This window comes from Macrobrachium nipponense, chromosome 29, assembly GCF_015104395.2.
Source record: "Macrobrachium nipponense isolate FS-2020 chromosome 29, ASM1510439v2, whole genome shotgun sequence".
NCBI classification, from domain to species: domain Eukaryota; kingdom Metazoa; phylum Arthropoda; class Malacostraca; order Decapoda; family Palaemonidae; genus Macrobrachium; species Macrobrachium nipponense.
This window is the reverse complement of record NC_061092.1, coordinates 10,318,852-10,338,269: the sequence shown is the minus strand read 5'-3', so window position 1 is coordinate 10,338,269 and position 19,418 is coordinate 10,318,852. Positions and strand designations below refer to the sequence as shown.

General features: G+C 33.8%; 2 protein-coding genes across 8 annotated transcripts in view; one reads left to right on the top strand and one right to left on the bottom strand.

The window, feature by feature from the left end:
* The window catches only part of LOC135206111 (protein SON-like), a 40,600-nt gene extending 36,523 nt beyond the window's left edge, over positions 1-4,077 (top strand). For all 3 annotated transcript variants that reach the window (XM_064237344.1, XM_064237346.1, XM_064237345.1), the window contains exons 17-18: positions 128-243; positions 3,104-4,077. In XM_064237344.1, the coding sequence (XP_064093414.1) occupies positions 128-243; positions 3,104-3,247 (260 nt within the window). In that variant the 3' untranslated portion in view covers positions 3,248-4,077. The remainder of the gene's footprint in view (positions 1-127; positions 244-3,103) is intronic.
* Positions 4,078-5,843: 1,766 nt separating this feature from the next.
* The window catches only part of LOC135206113 (GPI inositol-deacylase-like), a 32,034-nt gene continuing 18,459 nt past the window's right edge, over positions 5,844-19,418 (bottom strand). For all 5 annotated transcript variants that reach the window (XM_064237351.1, XM_064237349.1, XM_064237350.1 and 2 more), the window contains exons 11-16: positions 19,235-19,338; positions 14,523-14,693; positions 13,603-13,765; positions 11,037-11,221; positions 9,358-9,459; positions 5,844-9,188 (exon numbers count right to left, since the gene is read on the bottom strand). In XM_064237351.1, the coding sequence (XP_064093421.1) occupies positions 8,945-9,188; positions 9,358-9,459; positions 11,037-11,221; positions 13,603-13,765; positions 14,523-14,693; positions 19,235-19,338 (969 nt within the window). In that variant the 3' untranslated portion in view covers positions 5,844-8,944. The remainder of the gene's footprint in view (positions 9,189-9,357; positions 9,460-11,036; positions 11,222-13,602; positions 13,766-14,522; positions 14,694-19,234; positions 19,339-19,418) is intronic.

Here is a 19,418-nt window from a genome sequence, read left to right as displayed (position 1 = left end):
AATTTTGTAAGTACTGTGTATGGTAATTTTTTAAATATTTTATTTGATTAGTGATGTTGAATGAAATAGCTTGTAACAAACAGCAGTTATTTGCAGCATTAAAATAGACCATTCTTTTGTAATGCAGGCAAGCACCCAGTTTCAGCATTAGTTGAGCTTTGCTCAAAGCACAAATGGCAACCCCCAGAGTTTGAGATGGTGTTTGACTATGGGCCTGATCATAAAAAGAACTTCCTTATGAAGGTAATGTATTATAATTTATTTATTTAGTATTGTGAGACTAATGGAATGAACTAGTTGCAGTGGAATGGATTAATTCTGTATCAGTTTTTGTTGCAGGTTTATTTTGCATTGAGTTACTTTCAGCTTAACCCTTAAACGCCGAATGGACGTATTAAACGTCGAATCAAAATCTCCCCCGATTTCCGAATGGACGTACCATACGTCAGCTCAAAAAAGTTTTTTTAAAAATTCGCGGAAAACTACTTATAGGCCTACCAGCTGAAAACTTTTGAATCACGCGCCTTGGGGGATGCTGGGAGTTCACGGATCAAGGCGTTGTTTTGTTTACAATCGTTACGCAGGCGCGCAAGCGCGAATTTCTTTCTTATCGCACTAAAAAGTATCAGTGACAAATCTCAAAAATTATTTCGTCACTTTGACATAATTTTTGCACCGTTTTAAATTATCCGTTACATGAAGTATTATATATGAAAATGTGCGCAATTTCATTTAGAATACAAAAAAAAAATAATCATGATTGTAACTTTTATCAGTTTTGAAATATTTCCATATAAATAACGATAAGTGCCAAAATTTCAACCTTCGGTCAACTTTGACTCTACCGAAATGGTCGAAAAACGCAATTGTAAGCTAAAACGCTTATATTGTAGTAATATTCAATCATTTACCTTAATTTTGCAACAAATTGGAAGTCTCTAGCACAATATTTTGATTTATGGTGAATTTATGAAAAAAACTTTTTCCTTACGTCCGCGCGGTAACTCTTCCGAAAAAAATCATACATGCGATTGTGGTAATGTTTGCACCATTTTAAAAAGCCGTTACATAAAGTTTATATATGGAAATGTGCGCAATTTCATGCACAATACAACTAAAAACAACCCATGGTTGTAGCTTTTATCAGTTTTGAAATATTTTCATATAAAAAATGATAAGTGACAAATTTTCAACCTTCGGTCAATTTTGACTCTACCGAAATGGTCAAAAAACGCAATTGTAAGCTAAAACTCTTATATTTTAGTAATATTCAATCATTTACCTTAATTTTGTAACAAATTGGAAGTCTCTAGCAAAATATTTCGATTTATGGTGAATTTATGAAAAAAATAAAATTTTCCTTACGTCCGCGCGGTAACTCTAACGAAAAAATCATACGTGCGATTGTGGTAATGTTTGCACCATTTTAAATTAGCCGTTACATAAAGTTTTATATATGAAAATGTACGCAATTTCATGTAGAATACAACGAAAAATAATTGAAGGTTGTAGCTTTTCTCATTTTCGAAATATTTGCATATAAATCACGATAAATAGAAAAAAAGCCACGTTTGGTCAACTTTGACTCTACTGAAATGGTCGAAAAACGCAATTGTAAGCTAAAAACTCTTATATTTTTAGTAATATTCAATCATTTACCTTCATTTTGCAACAAATTGGAAGTCTCTAGCACAATATTTCGATTTATGGTGAATTTATGAAAAAAAACTTTCCTTCCGCGCGCGGATTCTCCGCCATAAAACTCCGAATTGCGTACATCGAATTCTCGGAAAATTTGCTCCGTTTCATATTAGGCATTTCATAGAGTTTTATATATGAAAATGTGCGCAATTTCATGTAAAATAAAAGGAAAAATATTTGAAGGTTGTAGCTTTTCTCATTTTCGAAATATTTGCATATAAATCACAATAAATAGAAAAAAAACCACGTTCGGTCAACTTTGACTCTACCGAAATGGTCGAAAAACACAATTGTAAGCTAAAACTCTTACAGTATCGTAATATTCAATCATTTGTATTCATTCTGAAACAAATTGGAAGTCTCTAGAACAATATTTAGATTTATGGTGAATTTTTAAAAAAAACATTTTTTTACGTCTGCGCGTTATGAATTCGTACATCATTTTGTGATAATATTTTTCCGGTGTTGCTTTTATTGTTTTACAATGTATTATATATCAAAATGATTGCAATTTAGTGTACAATACAACGAAAAAAAAAGAAACTCGTTAGCTTTTACCGTTTTTTGCACAGCGTGATTTTAATACAATGTATGAATTTTTTTTTTTCGCTACCATATATCGCATTATTTACATATGATAATGATATTATTTTTAATTTCTGATGATTGCATACTAAATTTCAGGCAATGACAAAAAAAGGAGCCAAAAATGAACTCTTAATCTTCAAAACTAAGCGCGTTGTGATTTTTTGAAAAAATTATTTTTTCCGTTTCCGCGCTCGCTCAAAACCGGCTCCGGAATTCGGGGGAGTTTTTGATTTTTACCGCTTCGGCGTTTAAGGGTTAATTAGCAATTTAAACATTGGTGTTTTCATATTTACAAGTTAAACTATCTTTTTGGAATACTAGTCAAGTACATGAAGAAATTTATCTGCCTTTGCTATTTGACCCTTCCCTATTTTTATTTATTCCTTTTCTTATTGTGCATTTTTTGTAAAGGGAGTAATGTGCTAAAATTTATGGCAGGTCATCTCAGGAACTGCATTTCATTTCCTTGTGTTGAATAGGAATCACAATGTTCAAATTACATAACCAGTGGTCATCCATAACTTTTGTATCATGGCCTTCCACACTCTTGGGTTTAAGATTGTGGTTTTGCAGCTATTCATATATGTGCTACTAATGTTTAGTATTTTATTCTCACCCAACTTTTTTTTTCCTCACATAGTCTATTGTGTTTTTTGAGCTTTGAAATTAGATAAATGATCATTTGGTTTATTCCATGAAAATTAACAAATAATGTTCATGGAACACATTGAACATTTTTAGATATCAAGCAATGTTTCTTGGAACGCATTGAAAATCTTAGATTTTAAACATACTTTCTATGTATATATTTTAGGTTAAAGTCAATGGACAAGAATATAAACCAGCTGTAGCAGGGCCTACAAAGAAGTTGGCAAAGGCAAATGCAGCAGCAGCATGTCTACAGTCACTAGGTTTGCTAACCAAGGATCCAGAGAATCCATTGACAGAGGCATCATAGTGTACTTAATATATGTGTATATTAAAAGTGCAATAGGCAGTTTTTCAAGTTAAAACAATTCAATCTTACTGGAATTTTTGAATTTGTTTGAATACCTCTGAAATCTGCTATTTTATTGTGTTTAATACCCTTGAAATCTGGCAGTTTTCTTTTCAGTTTAGTACTTTTTTTAATGTTTTATTGTGCTTTGCTTTCTTAACTGGTAGTGGAGTGGAACTTCAAAAATAGGGTTGTGCAAAATGTGCGGCTCTTTAAAATTGTTTTTACTGTATTTTCTGTACAGGTCACTTATAGCAATACCAAATCTTTTATTTAAAATTTATAGGGCATAATTTATTTAGCTCAGACTTGCACTACATATCTAAATACTGTACCGAGTAGTGTTAACTTTGTTGGAAAAATGTTGTGTGGAAACTGTATTGTTAACAGTTAGTGGCAGAACTTTAGAGCAATATATTTTCATTGTGTGAATTTTGATATGTAATATAGCAAGTAAAGGGGCATTAAAATGACAATTTAGTACAAACTGTACTTAGTGTTACACCATGAAAGTTATTGCAATAAATCTGCCCATTTTGTACCTATTGTTCATAGGTAATCTAAGGTTTTACTTTTAGCTGTTTTGTACAGTTACTGTTATATTTTGTGTAAATGTGAGAAAATTTGTATGATTTATGTATATCCAAAATAGAGTTGGCATAATTTTCATTTTATTCACACAGACAAAAATATGCATAATTGAAGGATTATAGGATATTTTTTTAAAAGCTGTATAGCTCTTAATGTTTTTTATGTTCTTGTACAAAAGGAAATAAACTATTTAAAACTTCCGTCTGTCTACAGTCATTTAGGCACTCGGTCATCAATAGCTTTCTGAATTAACCTATCTTTTGAAGACTTAGGTCAGAAGGCAGATTCTTTAAGCGCTTTAAATAAAGAATACTTCCAAGTGCTTCTCAAAAACCTCTAGGTGTTTTTTTCTAAGTTATTTTTAGACTGGGTCCATACCCACAAAAATTGCAATTAAGCGAATGGAAGAGAAAAACATTCATTAAAGATAGATCTTTACCTTATAACCTGTGTCCAATGCAGGAACAATCAACAATTCTTCGAAAGCAAACAGCACCAATGACAAGAAGCGGTGGGAGAGACAGGTTGCAGAAGGAAGAGGCATATCACCTGGACATTGACAGATGTGAAGGGGCACTGATGAAATGAACCGTGTTCTTTACATTCTGCCATGAATATCTGACTGCAAAACATAATACTCCAAAAGGATTATTAGCTGGAGGTCTATACTGAGAGGCAACACAAAGATAATTTGGTTCTTCAGAGCTCGTAATCCTAATGCACTAATATCTTTTTGGTAAAAATTGTCTTTGTTAGACATCTGCATAAGGCACACCTTCATAATGAAGGTATGTGGTGATGTTCCCGCCATTATGAATGCATTGCTTCAGGATCTCCATGAACACCTTGACAGCCTCCTCCTCAGAACTTGCAGCTTCACCTGATGTTGAAAAGTTAATATCAGCTTGCTTCTTACAGCCCTCTACCATCAATGGCTTGTATCAAAGGTCCTCCTGTCATCTCAAGTACAATCCTTGAGATTGGCAAAGTAATGCCTTCATCATTTCATCTAGGCAGAAATGCTGGCTTGCCTCCTATTGACAAAGGACTATGAATGTAAATATTTCCTTCACTGACATGAAGGTACTATTCCTTTTCAAAGCTTTGTAGCCTGGCATTTACCTCAAAAGACTTCGTGGTGTTATATGCCTTTTAGAATATTTCATTCAATATTACAAGACTTGACATTCTTCAAAGAGCAGTCTCAAGTTGACAAAATGATAAGGGCTATAGCACCATGGCCCTAACAGGATTTCAAATCAATCATTAACTACAAGCTGGTATCCACATATCCATTACTGGTATTGAGAGACAGTAAAAATGTTTCTAGATGTTATTAGTGGCAAATCCCTCCTGTTCTAACTGCAGCTTCAGCTGTATCTCCACTGGCCTTGTACATTATAAATTTATGGGAGGAAGAGAGCAATTTTGGAGCATTTATAGGAAAATACCTTGCCTCATTAGCATCATCTCAATGAACCTAGTAAGGTTATTGTAAGTACAGTAATAAATGCATTCAATTACTGGACGTGGGACATCACATGAGCGAGCTTACTGGAATCCCATTAGTGCTTGCTCTCCCTTACATTATTTGGAGGTATTGCACATACAAGACAGTCTAATCAAAGCCCAATCAGAAAAAAAGAACTTGACAGGTCCTGTGAAATCAGAACAGTAGGGAAAATTGTAAAAGGCTAGAACTAACTGCCAGTCATTCTCACTATATAAAATCATTACATTATTATTAATAGGGCTTAGTTTTTCCAGACCTCTGAGTCTCAAAAAGTCTCACTTTCTACCAAAGAAAGATTTCACAACTGCTCATTACAATGCCCTTTACTGTTTTACTAATGAATAGTACTTGTAGCTTATCTGACAAAGCTCACAATTCTATTATTGCCAATATTCAATACTGCCTTTGTACTCACTGTTACACGATACATTACAAGGTCATTATTAAATACTCTTTTCACTTAATATTCTATTATAAAATATACTGATCATAAATTCAGATAATATTAATCATAATTTTTAAATGCAAATCTAAGATTATAATTCTTTCTAATGCACATCCCTCAATAATAATAATAATAAAAAAAAAAGTTCAAAACAGTAACAAAATCATTGTTTACTTTTCACAATTGTAAAACAAGAGGGCAGCTCTTAAAAAAAAAAAAAAAAAAGTATACTATACTTTGTTGGCTCCTAGAAAGAAATTTTTCCCTTGCTAACAAACAATGTTATTAATTAGGTTATAACAATTACTGCACTCATTTTAGCTTACAAGTATTACTTATACTCCTACAAAATTCATTACCAATTGCTTTTGCTAATAAATAACATAAGAGAATAGTATGAAAATATTTTCATACATTACAACAGAATATATTCAATACCTGATACATTATATAAATCTAAAGGTATAATTCAAGAACCCATGGTGTACCAGACTAATAATTCAAGGAGCCATGGTGTACCAAACTAAATTTTACTGGTTAATTTGAAATAATAAAAATATTTGGTATAAAAAATGCATTAAAATGAATGTTTCACCCTTACACAATAATTTTCTCAGAATCACTTGTGTATTTTTGATAAACAGCAAACTGTTTTCAAGAGGCCAATTGTAACAAAATTGAACATTTTGTATATAATATATACTACACACTTGAAAGACTTCTGTTTGAGAGAAACTGCCTACTTGAGAACTGCTGATTTACATAGAATAAAGCCAATTGTTCCAGAGATTTTACAGCATGTTAGGTCATCAAGCAAAAATTTTTTCTGACAACTTGTAACTTGGAGCTGGTTATGACTAATGTATCCTAAAGTTCTTTAATGAGTAATCTCTTTTTATGCCTATTACAATTGTACTGAATGACCAAGCAGTTCCAGAGCCAGGTCACCTGACAAAACATTCATAAATCAACTTGTAAATCACAACCAGTGAAAAAAAAGAAGTTTGGTGAGCCATTGAAGCAACTGAAAAACAGTAGCATCATAGTGAAAAGTTAACTAAATGAATGGTATATTTGCCACTGAACAGCATTTAATGTCCATGAATATCTAAGCTACCAAGCATATACAGACCTCATACTTCTTCTATCTTATATTTCCTTTTGAAGCATAATTTTCAAAATGAAAGCACCAGAAATGTATCGGCTTTAGTATTTAAAAAAGAAAAATGAGATCATATAACAGTACCTGTGCTCTACACTGACTGGCACTGGGCCATACAAAACACAGTACAGGTACTGTACATTGTTGGGATAAGTTATTATATAAATTCAAGAGATAAAGCAAAATCTAGACTAGACTAAATGTTGACCAGAAAGCATTTAAATTGATATTGAAGAAGCCTGAAATGTATGAATTCTATGACTGTAGCATAATATTAAATGCTCTAGATGTATAACTCTATTTGCTGTATAGTACTCAATCTTGGAGTACCATACAATAATTCCCCTGAGACATTTTATATAAAAGTCAATACTGTATAATCCTTCTGACTCCTACTTGCAGTACCTTAAAATTATCAATTATTAGTAGTGCTTCTTAATCATCAGTGGCATTGCTAAAAATATTTGAAATTTACGTTAAAATGAAAAGCATCTCATAAAATGTCTTGGAAAACTGTCATGTAGTCTGACTTTTAAAACACCTTGGGTTGATCTATGAAGCAATAATTGATAAGCATGTACCATTTTCCATATTGTATTGTATCAATTGCTTGGTCATTAGTAATATAAAAAAAACCTCCAGAAAGCTTTAGCAGCAAAGAAAATTTCTTATAGTCCGTATATAAAAATACTTTACTACTGTACTGCAATGAAGTAGCTACTCAGAAACATGATACCTGCACTCACAAAACTTTTACAATACGTACTGTACCTAATACTTACTATTTCATGATGGATGGCTAAAATACTCTTAGCACTGTACTTTTCAAACCTTACAAAAGATTATGAGAAGAAAAAACACAAACCTTCTGTCCAATATTTCATTGCTTGAACTTGGAAAAAAATCTTTAAAATTTCAAGTGTCCTCTTGACTTATATCTATCTCCGTGAGCAAATACTGTTATGTAAGAAATGGCAGGCTTCTCGCATTTTCTAGATATAGATGTATCTCGGCAAAATTTGACCGATTCAGAAAAGTATAATATCAAATTTGCCACTACAGGCAATCTCTAGGTTACGTCAGGGGTTCCATTCTGATGCCGTGCTGTAACCCGGAACATCGCAAGAAAAATGAGAAATAAAGTATAAAAATTGAGAAATAAAGTAATGAAAGCTTTACCTTTAATCCTCTGGGTGTTGTGTACAGTATTGTACTCGTATTCTAATGTGGTGTGCATCCAAAAACCTCCAAATTTTCACTTTATATTGTAACTGTAATTTGATTGTTCTGTTGCAGTGTAAGACGACAAAATCTCGGAATATCCGTTGTAACCTGGAGCTGATTTTTTATTCATAGTTGTACATATCCACATTTGAAAAGAGGCATAACCTCGGAACACCATAACCAGTCTGACATAACCCAGGGACTGCCTATACTTGTTTCTAGATTTAATGCAACTCCTATTCTTCAAATAGCTAAACTTATCCTTTTCTTATTGTCTAGAATGCTATGTTAGCAAATGCATTAACACTACATAAATAGCTACCAATTTTTACTTAAGATTAAGCTCATATACAGTACCAATGCTATATGCAGTCATTACTAGAACTGCTATTAAATGTTTTACCAACAAAAACATTTGGTATGTACAAGATAGCAATCAATACCAGATGGCTGCACTAAATGCTCAATTCAACCCTATTCACTGTGCTATCAGCACAGCAGACTGCTATGTAAAATATGGTTAGCATGAGCTCATCTGATTAAGAGGCTAAAATTATGAAAAAGTCTTTTACATCACTGGCTATACCTAAAACTAATCAGCTTCATCTATACTTACAACAGGAAGCCATTGTCATCACAGGCATTTGTTACTTTTACATTGTAAAATCACAACGCATCTGTTGCTTACACTACAATAACCCTAAACCCTTGGAAAATCCTACCTTATGAAGCTAAATACTCTTCTTCAATCTCATCAATGTAGTTATCTCGAGTGATATCATTACTACTAACTTCATCAGATACCTGTGTGACCAAAGGTTTAGTAGGAGCTAGAAGCTGATGGATGGTCATGAGTGTAAGAGCCAACACCAAAAAGTATGGAACCCGATAAATGTGAATGCTACCAAAGAGAAGTGTGAAGACGGCTATTCCACGAACTGCATGACTTACATATTTGTAGTAATTCCTGCAATGAAAAGTGTTTTTGTCATTCATACAACTTAAAGAAAAATAATATACTTTACTAAAAATGACTATATCAGCAGTTAAAATGATACACTAAATGGCAGCACATGATCATATATGATGTTCATCTATTTAAACTTTTCAAAGCAAAAAACTTAAAAAATTCTCACTTATCGACTCTAGGAATCTCCCATTGCCACAGAAAACACAACACAGCCAACAGCCAAACAGTAACAATAAGGGACGGATCCTCTGGCAACTGCAGATTATGACTGAAATAAAATTTAAATATAAATTACATCAAGAATTTGTCATACAAACACTGATTGTCCAGTAGTACTCATAATAACAAAGTTTAACAATACCTAATGGAAAGTTATACTTAAATTTGGGCTTAAATGTGAATAAACCTATTTAGTACGTACAAAACTTCAAATTGATCTAGAAATGCAATGAAGCGTAGTCTTAGTCCTCATTTGCATGCATGAAGAAAAAAATTTGATGATTATGTGTGATAGTGAAGGTCGAGTACTCAGACAGGCCTCAACTCATAACCTAGTCCTAAGAAGTCAACATGCTATTTACAGTAGTTCTGACAGCTTCATTACTTTGTCTTGTAATTTGTATCTCTCACTGTATTTGTACACTTTGTATAATATCCATTCTTGTGTTATGTTAGTTAGGAAAATTAAGATAGATATAGAAAAAGAGAGAGAGAAATGATTGTAGGTACCGCTGCCGTTGCCACTGCTAAAGTTACGATGTTTTGCCGTCTCAAGTTGACTTGAATTGGTTGTTTAATCCTTGGGGATAATTTCTTAGCCGTATGGTTTCTTAAGTGATAATCTTTGTAAATTCTATTTCACTACCTGATGCAATGTAAAAGCACCATACAAACAAAGAAACTACCTGCTGCTATGTTTCTGTAAATGTTGAAGTCTGTAAGCAGGAATGTTTTCGTCGGAGTTTTCTCGCCGTTCACTTATGTTTTGCCTAGCCGTCTGTTATCGTCTTTGTTTCTAAATTCTTGAGCTTGTCTTGCACTTCATCTTCTATTGTGTTTTGTCCTTTGTATGTCTTTCTTCAGGATCGGTTAGCACTGCCACCAATGTAATGTAGTCTTTTTATATTTTATTGCAGATTGTAGATTCTCTGGATTCTTGTAGTAATTCTTTAGTCTCAAGATGCTTAGAAAGATACCATGAAGTTTCTCTTACTTCATTCACACTAAATAAAATATACAGTAAAATATACAGGTTTTAGTTTGTCTTGAGGTTAGAGGAGAAGTGTTGTTGTTTGAAGCCTTTCTTCCCCATGGCTGGTAAGACACACACCTCACCATCTGGATGTTCAGTTGCTTCTCCCTTCTCTCTCCTTTCTCTGCTTCTCAGTAGACATCCTCCAAAGAGATGTACCTCCTCTTGGAAGGAAGGTATTTTTCTGTTGCCGCCGCCTTCTGGTCTTTTTCATTGGGGCGGTAATTAATTTTCAACACCTCCTTCGATGGTCGTGACTAATGACATAACAGGAAATGTCTGGGTTCCGGTGGGAGTTGAAAGGTTATTTTAACAGAGTTATCGTAAAGCTGCAAATGCATTTATTCAATTGCCGCCTGTACAATAACACTTCACTTGTTTGGGTTATTACGACAAATGCTTCTGTTGAATTGATGCAACTCTCTCTCTCTCTCTCTCTCTCTCCCCAGAGATTGATGCAACTCTCTCTCTCTCTCTCTCTCCAGAGAGAGAGAGAGAGAGAGAGAGAGAGAGAGAGAGAGAGAGAGAGAGAGAGAGAGACTTAAAATCCATAACAATATCGTGAATAAAGAATAGGGAAAATCAAAACTTACCCAAGAGACCTTCCCCATATAATGAGAGCAGGTATGTTGAATGCTGCTACCAAGGTGACAAGAAGCAAGAGAGTAATGTGGAAATGAATTGATGACAGAGCTTTTCTATCATCAGCTTCTTTCCTCATTCCAGGTATTAGCTGTGTCAGGAAAGTTTGAATATAATCTTCATATAACCTGAAAATCTGCAGAGGGGTAGAATTTTTACAACACCTTTCAAAGCAAAAACAATTAACGACCTAAAACTCTAACAATTGTTCTTTGTTTCAAAATAAACCAACTACTTATAATTTATCATATTTCAGAGTCAACAAAAGAAATAACACAAAGAGGTAGGTAATTAACAGGCAACAAGTAGCCCATTGCATGCATAAGTCAGTTCCTTTGTGTCTCACAGTTCATGTTTTCTGTAAAATGTTTATTTCTCATGAGATTTTCAAGACTTTAATCTACTTACAACGAGTGGCCCTGTACTCTCATCATATTCATCATCTTTTCATCATTCTTTCATTTAGTGTACATAAAAGGGATTTTGACGAAGGAAAACTCTATTTCTGGGGGAAGACCTGTGTCGCCCGGTGAAAAGTTCCTGTAGCTCACTTTTCTAAGTATAAATAGATTCTAAATATACCAGAGAAAAAAGCTAGCATGGTGTGCTGAGGTTACTACCCTCACGCGAGCACCCAAAGGGTGTCGGGTATAAAGTACAAGGCGAGTGGAAGCCACTATTCACAAGTCTTCTGCCAATTAGAGGATTCCTTTCCAAAACCCCTCTCCCGGAAAGAGCCGTTGCAAAGGCCTCTCCTCCCTCACAATTAGGCATCATTAATTTAGGAGTTTCTTCCAGCTTTCCCAGGTAGACAGACAGTTCGGGCAGCACTAATATGTATTAAGATGGTGATCGGAGTTTACCATTAACTTGAAACACTTCAGGAACATGAATTTTTTCCAAGCAGGTTCATTTTCTGCCTTTTTGTGTATTCTCTGAGATTTGTGTATTAAGTGTTTTTATATTGTATTTTCCAGTGTCTCTTATTGCAATTTTCTAATAGCTTTCATCTGATTAGCTTTGATCATACTGCGCTAAACTTAAGACTTTCTAAGGGATTAATTTAAAAGGTACTATAAGGGTTGTTTTATTTTGTAATATACTATTAGCAGTTATGACTTGGACCATTGACAGATGGTCATTTGTTTGTCAATTTTTCAGAAGTTGTATTTTAAATGAGATCTTTAACATTAAAAATTGCACCTCTACCCTTGACCTGGTTCTGTAGCTACCAAGCAAAAAATAGTAAATTTTGGTAAACTATCCATTTACATTTTTAGCATATATAAATAAAGCAAAACCACAACTTGAGAGCCAACAATGTTTAACAGGACATTTCTTTAATAGGTTTCATAACTTCCAGGTGAGGTTTTTGCTTGTGAGATATCAAAAGAAAAGGTAATTCAAAATTCTTAAAGAAAAAAAGCTTTTTCAAGATCCCAGAATTCATTATCTCCAATCTTTTGGTTCTTAATTCCTGAAAAAGTGTTAACCATTATCACAGCAATTAGGGAAAGATCCTTTTCCTCTAAGAGAAAGAAGTCTGCTGGGCAAAAGCATAGAACAAATATTTGTGCATCTGCCCCACTTTGCAAGGTAAATGTACATGATAGTTATCCTTGAACCTCACAATTCTCCATCTTGCCACCTACAGAAAAATTCTTTCTGTAACATGGGCTACTGAATAGCCTCCGAGCATTGAGTTTCAGCCACATGAAAATTATAATGAAAAATGACAGTGCTGACATGAATGCTTAAGCCAAATCAGGAATTCCCATGTCCTTAAGTATGCATACCAAACTGCAAATTAGCAATCAGTGGCATGAGTAACATTTACCTTAACTCTTTAGGGAAAGCAGCTTTGTTACTGAGCATTCAATACGATGAGGAAAGGAAGACATAGTCCCCTGTATTTTTCTCATAAACTTATGATAGTGTATGTCCTCTAGCTGTTGGATTGGGCAAGACAGCAGTTTCCAGTTCATGGCGTGTACAAATTCCTTCAATGCAGGGGAAAAGCATACTATATTTTGAAGTAAGAATCTGTTTGCTGATGGCAAACTTTCCTAAAACAATGTCAGAAATAAAGAAAAATTGTATGTAGAGATGACAAGACAAGTATGGAAATCATGAAACTATGCATGGAGAAAACAATGGATCTTCTTTCAGCTAAGAACTGTATCACAGCACATGACATGCAAGAACAAAATGAGAACTTGATCATTTAAGACTTTTTGTATACATATCTGTACGGAATGTAACTGTATTTGCATTATGTTTGCACACACCTTCTACTGACTACCTCTCAGCCATAGACAAACAGATTATTAGTAATTAACAAATTATTTTTGTTTAAATGTAATTAAGAGTTTCACACAGAATATATAGTACCTTATAATTCAAAAGAAAACCATGAAAGACGGAATGGAAGCTTATAGATTAGTGAATAATTATACATTTGACTTGAACATCTATTTTACCTTTGCAAACAAAATATAAGAAAAATAATCAAATTACCTTGATGAAATAGAATCCAGCACTTAAGCAGAGAGCCAATGTACCACAAGAAGAATAAGATAAAGAAATAAGAGCCACGCTAACTAAAAGTGGTACTCGAGACAACCCTGCAATTACTACATCTCCGACTACTTCACCACCACCTATGGTACGTCCCAAAACCCTGGAATGAGAAGAATAAGAGTGCTTTAGGCATAAGTACCTAACTTAGATAAAATATTCTGCAAATAACAAATACATATGGTCACCAAAAATTTCATCATCAGGTCTTAATTGAATGATACCATTTATCTAGTATCTAGTACAGTTCTTAATTCTGAGTTCCTTTGCATTCAGATCTTCAAAAACTATACAGTACTGTACTAACCAACATGTAATATTTGAAATGCAGTTAATTCTAACATTCTTGCTTTTCTTCTGTGAAATTCAATACCACCTACTTAAACTATTTACAAAGAAATGCAAGTCATTTTCCTAATCACAAACAATGCCTTTAAATACATTTACAAATGACATTAGATTAAAAATAAAGAATGACTTGTCAAAGCATGAAACCAATTGCATACAGGAAGTCCCTGGTTATTGGCAGACTCGGTTAATGGCGATCTGGTTTTAAGGCGCTTGTCTGGCGCCATAAAATCGGTGATTTACGGCGCCATAAAATCGGTGATTTACGGCACCATAAAATCGGTGATTTACAGCGCCATAACAGGCCAAGTTTCGGTTACTGGCACCATATGGTGCCGATAACGGAGTTATGGTGCCATACCACACCCCACAAAGGTGTCATGAACCGAAACTTGGCAGCATAAGCGCCATATATTGCTGAGTTTCAGTTAATGGCGGCTTTCGCTTATCAGCACCCCGACAAGAAGGGAAGCCCTGCTGTTAACTGGGGACTGCCTGTAGTATATACTTACTTGACAATGAAAGAATGAGCAGCATTGCCAGAAAGTATAACCATTCCCCAAGTGACCAGTCCAATGATTAATGTAATGGGTAGAATACCTAAGAACATCAAGATGGGAAGAATGCCAAGACTTTCACCGTTGTTGGACATGACCGTAAAATCATCTAGTATATCTAGATTGCTGCAAAGGACCATAAGAAAGGCAGGTGTCAAAATTAAATAAATAGAGCAACTTTAAACATATTTATCTGTATTTCATAATTTTCTAAAATGATGCAAAACTTGAGAAACTTTAGTGATAAAAAATGAGCCAGCAGATTTAATAATAATAATAATGATAGCAATAACATTTACAACCTTACATCACAAATTTTTTATAATTTCATAAATCCAAACCTTAAACTTTTACTAAAGCTTGTCTTGCCAATAATCAAAGTAGAACTCTAGGGAAATTTCAGCAACACACTAAATCAGGAATTATTTACAGGAATACTTAGAATTTTTGGAAGAAAGCAGTATTTAACTTATATATAAAAGACAACTGGGATACAAATTAGTAACTTGTTATAGCCACAACCAATAAGTAAGTCTGAGTACTTATTACTGTGGCCTGCAAGGATATAATAATACACCTTCAAACTCATTAACTGCAGCTCAAGTGCAGAACTTAGTTATACTTTGGTGCCTTCAACATCTCGCTACAATCGACAAATTCCAGAGTTTTGAAAACATGAACAGATCTAATGGAAGTTCTTTAAATACCTTATGTGCCCTAAAATTTATACACTTGTGACTGCAACCAAAATCATTCAAGTAACTTTCTATTTTGATAAACAAAGTCTTGACCATTTCAGGTCACTTCATGAGATAAGTTTATTTATTGCCTCCTGTTTCTTCAATACAGGACCTTTTAAAAAACATCATAAATATCTAGGCAAAGATGGTAATGTCGCTTTTTCTTTATAAGCTTGCATATGGTCTTTATTTATTTATCTACTACTACTACTACTACTACTAATAATAATAATAATAATAATATTAATAATAATGATAATAATAATAAAGAACTGGCCAGCAATAAAACATGACAGTGGCTACGAGGGAAGAACTCAGAAGGCAACAGAAAGAAGGCTAACTGCGGCACAAGACCAGGCCCTAAGAACCAGATATGTCCAAAAAATGATAGATGGGAATAATATTTCACCCATATGCATGAAGTGATGAAGTGTAATATAAAAAATGAGACCCTAAACCACATACCAAGCGAAGGTCCAACACTTGCACAGAACCAATACAAAGAGGCACAATTCAGTAGCAAAAGCCCTCCACTGGAGCCTGTGTAAGAAACACCAATTACCTTGCAGTAATAAGTGGTATGAACACCAACCTAAAGGAGTGATAGAAAACAATCAAGCAAAGATCCACTGGGACTATGACATCAGAATAGATAGGGTGATATGTGCCAATACACCATATTTGACGTTGATTGACAAAATCAAGAAGAAAGTAGCACTCATTGATGTCGCAATACCATGGGACACAAGAGTAAAAGAAAGAGAGAAAAGACTGATAAGTATCAGAACCTGAAAATAGAAAGAAGAAGGATATGGGATATGCTATTGGAAATTGTATCCATAATCATAGGAACACTAGGCATGATCCCAAGATCCCTGACAAGGAATCTGGAAAAACTAGATGCTGAAGTAGCTCTAGGACTCATGCATAAGAGTGCGCTCCTAGAAATAAAACACAGTGTGATAAAAGTGATGGGCTCCTAAGGAGGCAAGATGCAACCTGGAACCCCAGACTACAATAAAAATCACCCGGTCGAATAGGAGACAAAAAAAAAAAAATAATAAATAAATAAATAAAAAATAATAATAATATAGGAACCAGGGAGACCATACCTTTACAAAGATATGACCCATAAAAACATTATCTCTTGACACTGATAATTTGCTGCATTATAGACAATTTTACACAGACTATGTTAGCAAACTTGTCATTATCATCATGAACTTCTTACATCAGTTTTCCTACAATGGAACAGATTTGAAGTGAGTCCCCTCTACACTCCTCTTTCATGGTCTATGTTTTCGTCTATGACCTTTTTCCCATGACTGCTGGCACCCTTCCTACATGTTTGCATCCTTTGCTCAATCGCTTATTACCATACTACAATTCATTGGCCTATCATTCCTCATTCCTTCTCATCACGAATCCAAACCAACTCAATCTTTGCGATTTAGGTCCATTTGCAGTTGCTAAACCACATTTCTCTGCTTCTTTCCAATTTGTAATATGATGTTCTGGCCATAAATCTTAGCATTTTCTGGTCACATCTTTTGGTAATCATCTTATTTTCTCTTTCAGTACCAATTTATGTAGCATTGAGCAATATCAACCTTATGAACATTACGAACATACTGAACGAGTACTATTATATATTGCTACTTTCAAAACGCATATATCCCCACTTTGACTGTATAAAATATTATGTAGAGGATTTTGGCAACATTTTTTTCAGATTCTAGATAGCTTAAAGATAGGATGTTTAAAATGTGTTCAGATTTTGCATAACATATTTAAAAAGAATATATAACGTAGTATAAAGAAAGAGAGAGATTATTTTTGTCCGTTCGAAGCTAGAATTGCTTCAGTTACTTTTCATCAGCTCTAGATTAAAGGAGCTGGCAGTCTTCGTGTTGTTATCAAAACATGTCAATCTTAATTATCACTCGATTTCTGTCTTGATCGTGTACGTGTCTTTGTTGAACTGGTACGTACATGAATGTATACTCTTTCGTACGTATGAGTCTATGGCCGAATGCCACATGCAGATTTCACAGTTTGTCTGTAAAGTTGTGTCACATTCGAAGCCTCTGGAAAGAATTGTGTCCCAAAATGTTTTGTGTCATCTCCACTATCCAGCTTTCGTAAGGAAGAGTTTTTATTACATCTTAGAACTGCGTTGCATTCTCTCTCTCTCTCTCTCTCTCTCTTTCCATCGCACGGTACTTTTGATTTTAAAGTAAGGTAATGATTTTATACTTACTGAATGGTCACTTGTAACTTGTAGATTTCAGATTTGATATTTCTTAGAGTTTATTTAGTATTATTTAGTGTTTTGTGGAATCTGAACAAACATTATATTAGTGTGTAACGGCGCCTGTTTTTGTGAGTATAAAACAAGCTGCAGCAAAGAAAGAAAATTGGTATACCAAGAAGGTAGTGTTATATTTTTATTGGTTGCAACTAATATCTAATGGTTATGATCGTTTGGTAAAAACTAATAACTATTGGTTACGATGGTTTAGAGAACTAATGGTTACAATGGTTTGAGTGAAACTATTTACATTTTTTACACATTGCAAATTTGTGTGTTGTGTGTTTGTTTCATTTGAAGTGCATTTATCCATTTTCGTTATTGAAGTGTCTTTTTATTTTATATTCTGTGTGATTAATACTTTTTGCAATTTTGGTATTTTCCACATTTTTCTGTTTTCATTTGCATTCACGATTTAATTAACTTAGTTATTTTCATTACTTAATCATTGCACATTTAATTGAATTTAACACTTGTGAATTAATTTGCACTTAGAATTCTTTTCAAGTTCTATGTTGTTTAGCACTTGTGAATTAATTTCCAAATTTCAATTATTGCCTAACACTTTTGAATTTTGATTGAATTAATTTTCTTGAATTTTGTGATAAATTAATTTTGATTTAATTTTACTTAATTGATTCAAGAATTAATTAAACTATATTTTGTTGTCAAGTAACAGTAATTTTCCCTGATATTGTGAATTTCACTTATATATTTTGAGTTGGATAATAAATTTTTGTATTTAAAACTTTTATAAGTATTTAATTTCTCACCAGTATATTTGCATATGATTATATTTAGCTTAGGTAGAAACAGAGTGGTAATTGATCTGTTTTCCTTCAATTTAATTGAAGTGACTTAGAACCAGGGAAGTACTTAGACTTCTGAAATCAGGGAAATACTTAGACTTTTAAATTTGTTGATGGAGTGATGCCCTTTGATTAATTTAATTACTTACAAGATTACCTCACACCTGTTTTGATGAACTTAGTCTGATTTTCTGCAATACTGGTAAGTTGTTAAGGGATCACTGTTGCCTTCAGAGTATTCAGTCGCTTAGTACTTGTTATGAGGGTTCAGGTGTCTGGCTGTTGTGAGGTAACAATTAATGAATGGTAAGTGCAATAACCAGATACTTGGCACTTTGTCACAGTACGTTCACTATGTTTGCTAATGGAATATTTTTGTCTCCATTTCATCAAAGCTATTGCTAATCTTTTCCTCGCTGGTCTCTCAATACCAGCTTTGCAATCCAGTATGCGGCCCAGGTAACAGAAATGCTCTACCATTCTACAAAAATGTGGTTTTCCATTTCCCTATACATATTCCCCATTTGCTCAGGTATAGTTCTGGAGTTGGAACCTTTTATTCCAAGCACAGCACACAAAATGCCTATGCATCCTTTGTGAAACCATTTGAAGCATTCTATACATAGTATACCATGTTCACAACAGACTTTCTCACAGCATTTGCAAGGCCACGATACAGTTGTACTCTTTACCTTTACAGTCAACAGATCTACTCTAATGCAAAAGAAACAAAAATTCTCTAGCTACAAAGTTGACTAATTAAGTCCCAATATTCAAGTAAAAAACAATTACATCAATCTAACTTACTACAATATCAAATTGATGACCTTGGTGAAAGGGACGACAGTAACTGGTGACAAAGCAATAACTGCTGAAAAGAATGAAGGGCAATATCCTTCCTCTCCTATAACCTGTGAAAAAGAATAATAAACCTGTTATAACCATTATTTTTACAAGAAAAAGAATAGTAAACTACAAACATCAAGTGAAG